General features: G+C 41.8%; 1 protein-coding gene across 1 annotated transcript; it reads right to left on the minus strand.

The window, feature by feature from the left end:
- Nucleotides 1-1,386: 1,386 nt before the first annotated feature.
- On the minus strand, nucleotides 1,387-10,846 carry RAB29 (RAB29, member RAS oncogene family). The gene is made up of 5 exons (XM_075615146.1): nucleotides 10,408-10,846; nucleotides 9,081-9,152; nucleotides 6,919-7,100; nucleotides 4,552-4,673; nucleotides 1,387-3,799 (listed from the first exon to the last, which is right to left on the minus strand). Exons 1-5 carry the CDS (start codon nucleotides 10,529-10,531, stop codon nucleotides 3,688-3,690), a joined length of 612 nt encoding a protein of 203 aa, XP_075471261.1. The 5' UTR covers nucleotides 10,532-10,846; the 3' UTR covers nucleotides 1,387-3,687.
- Nucleotides 10,847-11,600: the final 754 nt, after the last annotated feature.

The following is an 11,600-nucleotide window of genomic DNA, read 5'->3' on the forward strand; positions in this document are numbered from 1 at the left end:
TTACACTCAGAACAAAACACTATTAATTTGTACAAGTCTGTGGATGGCTAAGCACTCTTTACACGTCCAGTAACTACCAAAGACACTTGTTTCCTTACAAATATTATATTAGCCGATCTAGATTATACTGCCAACTAGGGTTGGGCGAAAACTCAAAATCGGTTTCCTGAAATTTCCCATTCAAAATCTGTTTTGACGTATAAAGTCTGTTGACTGATTAATCCAAAACTGCCACGTTTACAATCTGGATGTATTTTTAAGAAACCTCAGGTCAGCAATAAGTGCAATGCTCGAAAGCTTGTCTTGCATCAATTTTTAGTCTAAATAAAAAAAGGTATCACCAAATACCCAAGTACTTATTTACTCTGCACTATCGCAACTGGGCTGTCACGTCTATTTCTATGTAATGCACTTATTTTAGAAACTTTTAACAGCCTAATGCTGGTTTCGCAAACTAATGCTAATGTGAAATGTTGTGTTCTCATTTTGGAACAAATATACACACTTACAAATCATACCAAAAAAAACAAAAAAACCCCAACAACGGACAGCAATGAAAACAAAATGAGCGAGTGTGTTTTTGAAGCCGAGATATCCGAAGATATCCCGGGGGGGGGGGGGGGGGGCGTGGCAGATTTTTCAGAGGGGCGCAGTGGTTACAGAGGCCCCGCGCTATTCAGCACGAGGCCTCTGTAAATTCACTTACCAGGCCTCGCGCGTCACATGACACTGCAGCGTCATTTGACGCCGTATTTAAGGTAATTTTTTTTCGAAGATTAATTTTTGTTACAGATCTGTAGAATAGCCATGGGTACCAGGTTCGCCCCGGTTACACTAATCTATTAATGGGACGCAGAGAAGAACAGGCCATTGGGGCCAGTAACCTACTGGGGGCAAGTCTGGTCAACTATGGCTGTTTCATAGATGATATTCTTATTATTTGGTATGGGGAGATTAGTGAATTCAAAAAATGTTATATAACATAGGCCATGATTTTACATGTGTTATTGATTCTTTTTCTATTATATTTTGTTCTCTCTGTAGATTCTAATATCGTTTAAACAAACTAATCTCAAACCGGTAGCATCTAATAGCTACCTTCAAGCGATAAGTAATCACTATAAAGAAATGCGTTAAAAATATACCCTTTGCTCAACTTAGCCATTTAAGAAGAAACTGTTCATCCCAAAATCACTTAATTTTTTTAAAACAATCTTAAAATTGTAATGGGCAGGTTTTTGGTTAAGGGCTAGAATAGAAAGCTCAGAGAGGATTCCTTCATAAAGCACTTTACCTGGATAGGAGAATCTTGCTAGCTGAGAATAAGGAGAAAAGGCGAACTTTCAAAAAGGGTATATTGAGAGAAGGAAGACGACAAATGCACACTTTGTTCATTACTACATTTAATCAATTTATTGCTCAGGTTAACAAAATTCTTAGAAAACATTGGCACATACTTGAGAGTCTGACCCTTGAGTCAAAGCTTAAATAAAACACCCTCCATTGTTTATAGGAGAGCTAAAAACAGTCAAAAACATTATTGTTGATGTCAACTATAGTTAGACCCTTGGGTAAGTTTAAATGGGAGTGAAACAAGTTAGTTATGTGCAATTACTTGTCTTCCATTGAGTTCTACTTCGTTTACCAATAGTGAAAGCTTTAAAGTAAAATACTCTATACTACATAAGTAAACAATTTCTTGTTCTTGCAGATTGCAACATCTAGGACGTACTATACGTTCCTTTAATATTAGATTTTTGGGGCACAGAATGAACATTCTTGGTGGTTCTATGGCTCATGGCAAAACAAAAATGTTTTTGAACACATCATTACAAGAGCACAGGGTTTGAGAATCATGGTCCTCGAGTGTGGCCACCCCTTCCCCGAGATTAAAGACCCTCTGGGGGAGGAAGGAAAAAAAAACCACTATCTACAAGTTGGGTACAATGGATCCCAATGATTAACTAGATCAGGGGTGGCCAACTCCAGTCCTCAAGGGCCACCAACAGGTCAGGTTTTAAGGCTATTCCTGCTTCAGCACAGGTGTCTTAACGAGTAGTCTAGATACTAGCACTGTAGTATAGTTCGTTAGTTTGAGTTTGTTTTTTATTTAATTTATTGGACAAGTTTTCTATGAATATTTTTGATAGTTTAAATAGTATTGTTATTGTATAGTGTGACATGTCTCAAAAGATAGAATATGCATATTATTTGTATAAATCAGTCTATTTTTTATATGACATTTTGATCTTAGACTATATACTGTTTTTTTCAACAAAAAGATATGAGGTGTATTGAATTTATTGTACTGATGCTATTTTTTAATATAGGTGATATATAGTTAAAATGTAATACATTTCACGTGTATACTGTTTAAATTGACAGCGCCAAGCGATATAATCCGTTTTAAGATGAATATGGCTTTAAATGTTGCTGGGCTTCTTTGTTCACCCAAAAACTAAGGCCTATGTAAAAGCACCGACACACCACCAATTCTTTCCCTGAAGAAGTTGCTACATTAAGTGATGAAACGCGTTGGGCAGTAACATCGGGTCGCTCTGAAGTCACTGGATCCGGGTCTTCATTTGCCGCGTACAGACTGTAAATATCCCCGGTTTGGGAATCAGTCACCAGAAGCCTTTTACTGTATACTATGGTGCAGACAGGTTGTCACGTTAAGTTCCCTTTGTCATTGACTTTTTTCTTTTTCAGAAAAATTGCAGAGTTTAGATTTGTCTTTAACCCAGGATTGGACAACTCTAGCCGTCAAGGGCCACCAACAGGTCATCCGGATATCCCTGCTTCAGCACAGGTGGCTCAGTCATTATGACATCCACCTGTGCTGAAGCAGGTATATCCTGAAAACCTGACCTGTTGGTGGCCCTTGAGGACTGGAGTTGACCACCCCTGCTTTAACGCCTTCCGTTCTAGTATGGTCTCAGGATCGCCTAGGCCTCTCTCTCTTAAGGCCAGGCACAATTTATAGCTTACAATTGTATTACTTCACAGGTTTTCATTGCCCGTGTGCAACCTGCTCCTGCAGGTGGTATGTCACTGGCACCAGAATTAAGGGTGCTCCTCACAACAATGCCCGGGGAGAAGTATGAGAATAAAGTGCTGTTTGGTATGGATCTATAATCTCATCATACCAGAAGACGTTTGACAAGAGGGCAGTTGCCCGGAATGAAGGCGGAAGTGTCAGTTTATGCCAGTCCTTTTTGTATTCACTATATATTACATGTGTTACTATATACGTACAGTATGCATCTTTCACCGCACACTTTTTGCTATTGAAAATGTAAGTGGGGCTCATTTTTTGAAATGGTGGGGATTGTCCCTTAAATCTTGATTATATGAGGAGATCAGAAAGAAAAGAAAAAGGGCTGAGAAAGAGATAGGGTTGGGGTGAGAGTGAAAATCAAATAGAAGGAAAAAAAAAATTTAATACAAAAACACAGATCAGTGAAGACAAAAAAAAAGTGTAGCTAAAAAATTGAAAAAAAAAAAAAAGGGAAGACAGAGGAGAATTACAATGAGAGATGAGCCCATCCCACTCCTTGATGAATTATGGTTGTGTTGGATAGGGTCAGTGAAATGAAGCCTTCCTGTTACACAATATACAGTTTGAGTCTCTGACACTGGGCTCAGCAAGTTCTTGGTTGTGAAGGTCCACCCCCCGTGAGCCTTTCAGCAGCAGCCCCAGCCCGGAACAGCAATGTCCTTTAGGTTAAAATAATCCCCATGCCCCGTGAGAGACGCGCGGTCCTCACCCGACGCCATCATTTTCTCAATGAGGATTCTGGGACAGGGAGAAAATAATAATAATAATAATAATAATAATAATAATAATAATCTCATCAACAAAATATATAACTTATAAGTGCAATCAGCTTCCTTATAAAAATGCAATCACCCTTAAAGAAAAAGGATTTATTTGAGTTGTCTGAAAAATGTAGACTTTTTGGGTCCTCTGCATTTTTAATCTTAATTGGTAATGATGCTTTCACAACAACGGATATGTGAAAATGTCCCTGCAGGTGGAAGACTCCTGAACAGTTATCAAGAAATATCAGATATTATAAACCGTTCCCAAAGCACTTGCTTACCATGGAAAGACTAAAGGTTTTAAAGAAAATATCGTCGTTGTAGGAGGTAAATCTCATTCGATGCAATTTTAGCAAAAAGTCACTAAAATGCACTCAGAATTTCTTGATATTTTTATTGAAAAACTCATTAAGTGACTGTTTAGTCATAGTTCAGAGTTACCAAAACATAACTCATTAAGTATGATTTTGAAATAATGTAAAAAATAATTCATCACCTTTTCCTCAGTACTCAAAGTTAAATCACTTTTACAATGACGATAATGTAAAGATACCTCTGTCTGATCAACTATTTAAAGAAGTGTAAATTACCTACAATTAATGTATTAAACATGTCATGGTGAGTGGTCAACATTGGTCTTAGGTGGGACTGCTCATTTGCTTCATCCCAATACAACGCTACATCCAAGTGTTTCTGCCACCCTCACTCCAGTCTCCAAGCACTGACCTCATGGATTCATTGATGTTCTTGTTCTCTTTGACCGACGTCTCTGTCCATCCAATGAAATTCTTATCTTTACTAAACAAGTCAATCTCCTCTCTGCTCACTGCCCACGGGGAGAGGTCACACTGGAAGGGACAAGACAGACAACTGTGACCACCAAGAAACAACTGGGCTCAACACACATGCTTACAACAGACGACAGAGAAGCCCAATGCTACATCCAACATGACAGAAATACACAGTAAAATACTTATATATTCTCTTGAAGTAGGGTCCTTTAGTTTAACCCTTTGGCCAAAGCGTTGTAAGCTTGCGAGCCACGTTAAGGCAGACACCTGTTCGCAAGTCCAAACACTACCAGATAAAATACTAATATACCTCTATTAGGATTAAAATTCTCATTTACCTCTATTAGGAGGGAGAAAGACCACAGTGAGTCTATATCCAGCAGAATGAGGCACTTGCAAACTAGGGAAGTGGGGAGGGGCGGGCTTAAAACCTGGGAAGGAGGAGCCACTAACCTCCACCAGCTGGAACAGCTGAGAATGGGTTAACAAAACACAGAACCCAAGTAAGCTCCTAATAGAGGTAAATGAGAATTTTAATCCTAATAGAGGTATATTAGTATTTTATCTGGTAGTGTTAGGACTTGCGAACAGGTGTCTGCCTTGACGTGGCTCGCAAGCTTACAACGCTTTGGCCAAAGGGTTAAACTAAATGACCCTACTTCAAGAGAATATATAAGTATTTTACTGTGTATTTCTGTCATGTTGGATGTAGCATTGGGCTTCTCTGTCGTCTGTTGTATACATATGCCACGCTCAATAGCACTCCATTTTGACACATTTACATATATATATTTTGTGGGGGCTCAGGGGTTCCCAAAAAGAGCTTACTTGGGTTCTGTGTTTTCTCAACACACATGCTTTTGGGTGCACCTTGATGTAGCTACCACGTCCTGAGGTCTGGGGCTCCAGTGGTCCCATGATGTAGTAGCTACGTCATGCTAGTTGGTGATATTTTCTAGAAGAGATCGCGCTCGACAGTCATATGGAGCACTGAACGTGACCTGGTCAATCAAGGAACGGACAACAATGACACCTCCGTTCCGTCACCAGTGACGCTGCGATCATACCAAAGTAGCGGTCATTTGATGGAGAAACCCATGATAGATTTGCTGTCTATATGGAAAAAAGTCCTCTTTGGTGCCTGGTGCTCCGGTGAATCTCATGAAAATATGAAAAAAAAAAAAAAAACAATAAAAGTTCTGGAGTTTGTAGTGGAGACTGAGCGGGACCAAGGATGCAGACTACTGAACGGAGCCCAGTGGACATAGGCACGTGAGCACACTGACGTAATTCCAGACTGAATGGAAGCCAACATGGGGCATACAGAGTGCAGACAGAGCGGGGCCCTCAACACAAAAGTGACGGAGACGCAGAATGCAACCCATCAGACGCGGGAAAGAGCACGGGCGCGCACCTACACTATCCCGGACGGACGCCAACACGGAGCACACGCCAGCAGCAGCGAGAAAAACCACAAGGAAGTCCCTTCTGATACCCGGAGAAGTTCCAACACCCAAACTAAACCCCTACAAGACCGGAAAAGGCTGGTGACGGCCAAAAAAGCTCACACTGCGCATTTTAACGTTGGCGTTTGTGAGCATAATTCCAACACTCTGTTGTATGTTTTTTTAGTAACTATTTTTATACAGTATTACGCTATGGCATTCTCTGTCTTTTCTTATGTGTATATGAACTAGAACGTGTCCAGCTAAAGTACAAACAATACTTCGCCTCAAAGGCAGAAGCGAAGTATTTCCCTGTTTGCTATATATGTTGTATGTATGCCAACAGGTCTACATGATATTGGACCGCCATCAGATAAACTTTAAGGAAGTAAGGTAGCACATTAACACGGTGTGCGAGTGTACATACACATAAATAACATCATGGTAACAGCACTGCATGTTTATACACAAGGGTATTCCAAGTAGAGCTATATCCGTATCACTAGTAAGCACTTCGAGGTGATCACAAAAGCAATCAAGTCACAGTAATATATTTAAGTTGCAGTTTTATTGTTTTTTTCATATTTTCACGAGATTCACTGAGCACTCGCCCGGAGCACCAGCGCCAAAGAGGACTTTTTTTCCACAAGGCCAACAAGAAGGATTACTTGGATAACTCTAAAGTCCTCTGGGCAGCAGGACTCTGGACATTTCAAACTTATTTTGTATTGTAAATATCCACATATATTGGACTACGGTTGTATTAGCGCGGACAGTTGTGTAACATCTTCATGCGGTCTATATGGAGTGGTACAGATAACCGTTTCAGCAAAGCGCCGCAGATCAGGGGAACTCACCTTGTTGGCCAGAAGTATACACGGCACGGGGTCACCGCTGGCCAGCGTCACTTTACTGTCCAGGTCATCCTTCCACTTCTGGCTGCTCTTGAACGTGGTGGCGTTGGTGACATCAAACATGATGATGCAGGCGGACGCCTCTTTGTAATAGAGTCTGGTCATGGAGGTAAATCGCTCCTGTCCTGAGACGGTGAAAAGATTGTTAGCAGCATGCTGTGTGTGTGTACGTATACTACATCTTACTCTTACAAGTCACGAGTGTCCCCTGTATTTTAAAACTAAGCTTGGGCTGTCACCATGCAAGAATGGTTGTAAAACACTGCTCAACACACAGTATAACTCCGTTGGAATGTAAGGAACCCAAACCTCTCTAATAGCGCGTCTGAGATGAGATGCATTTGTAATAATAATAATAATAATAATAATAATAATAAGTTGTTTGTTCTTTAGCGCTGCTAGTTATACGTCGCTCTTTACAGAGACATTTTGCAGACACATTCCCTGCCCCGTGGAGCTTACAATCCATGGTTTTTGGTGCCTGAGGCACAGGGAGATAAAGTGACTTGCCCAAGGTCATAAAGAGCCGATGGTGGCAATTAAACCAGGTTCCCCTGCTTCAAACTCAGTGCCAGCAAGTGTCATTACTGAGTGAGCCACTCCTAATAGCACAAACATCTCCAATAGTGTGTCTGAGATCAGATGCATTGTAAGGAACCCCAACCCTCTCTAATCGCGCGTCGGAGATCAGGTGCATTGTAAATTCTTCTGTTTTTGTTACAATTTTCAAATGACCTGAAAATTGCAGGGAGCCCTTTAGGGATGCCCGAGGAACCCAGGTTGAAAAACACTGGTGTAAACAGAGGCAGTGCCAGCCTTCTCTCTATACAAAACACACCCACACAATTTAAACAAATATTACATACGGCATTGGCAGTGCCAGTTTCCCTACCACACACATTCATGCAGTAACACCTACAGTATATGGAGTAGAGACAGTGTGGGCAGCATCAGTATAATTACTTTTGGATGATGTGTCACGGTTGGGTATTATCTTCGCTCCTGTAAGCTCTCACAAGTTGGGCCCTCATTACCTCTTTGTACATGTGTGTCCTCATCTGTATGTAACGGTTTATGTAATATATATATATAACTTTGTACCACTCTGAGAAGTATGTTGGCGCTTCACAAATAAAACGACAAGAAATAATAATGTTTCTATGCTACAATGTTGCACGAAGTCAGGCGGAAGCCCAGCAATGCTTCCCTACTTAGAGGGAGTTTAAGGTCCATTGCAGGGTAACGCACCCGATCCGGCATTAACCGCTATTGACTTCAATGTCACAGGAACTCTGTGCTCCTCTGGCAGTGAAGAGGTTGCAATGTATTTTCTCACCCAAACAGCACCAAATAAACGGTGTCACATGTTATTTTGGGGAAGCTTCAGCTATAGTTATTTCTGGAATAAAAGTAACAACTTCCTGCTACAATCTTTTATTTTGCATCTGGTTCTGCCTTTCATTCCCATTTGTGGCCAGTTCAACCAGTTCTGGGTCTAATGTAAGACAAGATCTGCAAGAGCAGGGCCCCTAACCCAAGACCACGTGGGCCCCTGTGTTGGGGAATGGATGGACCCTCTGTCTCTTCTTTCTGCCACCAAGTCACTATACAAAAGAAGACAGACTACGTGCTGTATGACTACAAAATATATCCAATTGTTACGATACGAGAGGGAGAAATGGTTTCCTTCACCTTACAAATGAACATGATTTATCGTCCAATACGAAACATCATTGGGACATAGGTCTCTTCTGTCTTACAATGTCACACTGATGGGAGGAACTGAATTAATGGGTCCCCTTTAAGTGTTCAAATATGGCGAGAGGTACAGAATGATACATTGGTCCATTCTGTCTCTGTGCTACCATGTCAACTTTATGCAGAGGACCGATTTACATTCTCCACAGTCGCCTCCCGTCCATGTGTCACACTGCAGTGGAAGGGACTTTCCCCGTGTCTATTTCGTCACATGCTGAGATCAGGAGCACAAGCCTTTATGGTCATATGTTCCCTCTTCCACTGTGTCAGCCAGTGCTAGGAGCGCCAGCTAAAATCTTGTATGTGACCATCCCAGAAGGTTACAATGATAGGTGCAGAGACCTCACCTGCAATATCCCACAGCTGAAGTCTCACCATCTCAGTGTCTGACCACTGCACGACCTTCAACGCAAAATCCACTGGAGGAATGGTCACCGGTGCAAGGAGAAATGGAAATATAGAGAAGGGTCAGTAACATGAAGGTACACAGATTACCTGCCAATCACTGTCACATGTAAGGGCATCCTAATTCTCCTGGAGGTTTATAAATGTATGTGGCATGTACTATAGAATATGCAAGGGGTCAGTCAAAGTTAGTGCTAGTACATTAACCACTAAAGGCCATAACTAAGAAAAAAAAATGTATATATAATAAAAAAATTTTTTTAGGGGTAGTTGATCCCTGAATTGGGATTTCACTGAATGAACCACTATTATTATTATTATTATTATTATTAACTGTGCAATACACATCTTGGATTTATATTAATTCCCATGTTCCACAAATATACACACATACTCTTACTGCTTTTGTAAGTTGTCCAACATGCCACTTAGATTGTAAGCTCTGCAGAGCAGGGATCCCTTTTCCAATCTTGTGCTTATGCATTTATTGCTCTGTGTTACAAGTCTCTGTATTTTGCAATGTTTTGTGCATATTGGGCACTATCACGCTTTCTCAAAACACACTTGTGTGCGATACACATTGGGCCATATAAACTCGGCAGTCTTCTGCTAGAAGACACCTTTCTGGCACCTGAAGCCATTTTACAGACAAGTGGAATCGAATAGTGTGTAAGGAATCTTACAGCACAAAGCTGCTTAGTAAACATGGCCTTTTATCTGGATACGGCGCTGAATCGCATGGTTTTCTGAATTTTCCCAGAGTATAAAATCACTGCATTAAACTGATGAGAATGCATTTGGAAAATCATTAACCACATAGTTGCCAATGAGGCCTGCAATGAGAAACACAGGGGGAGGAATAAAATAGAATTTGTTTGCAGACAACGTCTCAGTCTTTCCATAGAAAGATTCAAGCAGCCTCATTTTTTGTTCTCTCTGATCCTATTTGTGCTTCCCGTTTCTCCACAAAACGAGAGAAATAGTGGGTATAAAGAATCTGCCTGTACAGAAGACATTACCGCTCTCTCACCAAAAAGCAGTACATTCTCCAATACCGTGGACACGTTAAAAGTGGCACAAATTATTTAAACACTTCTTAGGCATGTCTGTAAAAAGGGTCAACCACCCACATTTAAATGTATTTCACGTGCCACTGGCAGGAGTTCACTTTGGCCCTACTAGGGTCTGTCCTTTTGATGGTGGGTATTACCTGGCTGGGACTTTGCAGTACTTGGAGGGGTATTTAGAAAGTGAAGCTTTGACACTCACCTCCCACTGTCACCTTGTACTCCTTGCTGAAGATGTCATGAGCATATCTCTGCACCAGAGAAGTTTTCCCAACCCTGGCATCCCCCACTACAAGGACCTTGAACAAGTGATCAAGAACCCCCATAGTGCAACCACCACCCCTAAATGTATCCACACATTGTGTAACACAATTGTTGATTTACTACCTCTAGGACTGACTGCCCTTAGTGAAGAGCCCAGGGGAGCTCCCTCCTCCTAGAGCTGAGCATGAAGTGGGATCTTTAAACGGGGAGTCCTGCTGCAGACTCCGGCAGGACAATGGCTTGTTACACAGGTTACAATGTAACAAGTGGTGCCCAAGCAGCTGCTTCCTCCCTGCACTCCTTCCTCCCCAATCTCTGCAGGACACAGATCCACAGCTTGTCACGTGCGACTCTCCACTAACACACCCTCCCACTTTCAACGTAGTCTTCCAGTCATCTGGGAACTACACCTCCCAACGAGCAACGCGCCAGGAAGCAACGCCTTCACCCGGCAGACAGGCGCGGCAGCTGCGCGCAATGCGTGATGGGAGTTGTAGTCCCACCTGTCCAGCGGCCCTCAGACTAGGTGGATTAACCCCTTAGATCCAGAAAACAGCTGTAGTTCTGCTGCATGGAATATATATAGGTAGAGAAAGGAGGGCGAGAGTGGGACCTTTAAGAGAAGAGCCGCACTCAAAGGGAGACAGACTCATTAGGGGTGTCACTCATTATAAAGCAAGCACTCACTCATTATAGGACAGTCAGTCCGGTACAGTAATAAATCTTTCGTGGTCAAGGGGATTAAAAAAAAAAAAAAGTACTATCATTGTGGGTTACTTTTAAAAAATGGCACTGTTAAAAATGGGGGGAAAAGCTATTTTAAGTGTATTTTAGAAAGATTTACAGGCATACTCCGCATTACCGTACGTAATGGGACCGGAGCATGTATGTAAAGCGAAAATGTACTTAAAGTGAAGCACTACCTTTTCCCCACTTATCGATGCATGTACTGTACTGCAATCGTCATATACGTGCATAACTGATGTAAATAACACATGTGTAACAGGCTCTATAGTCTCCCCGCTTGCGCACAGCTTCGGGACAGTTAGGGAGACGGCATTGCTGTTCAGGACGTGCTGACAGGCGCATGCGTGAGCTGCCGTTTGCCTATTGAGCGAGATGTACTTACTC

This window comes from Ascaphus truei, chromosome 9 (assembly GCF_040206685.1).
Source record: "Ascaphus truei isolate aAscTru1 chromosome 9, aAscTru1.hap1, whole genome shotgun sequence".
Lineage (NCBI taxonomy): Eukaryota > Metazoa > Chordata > Amphibia > Anura > Ascaphidae > Ascaphus > Ascaphus truei.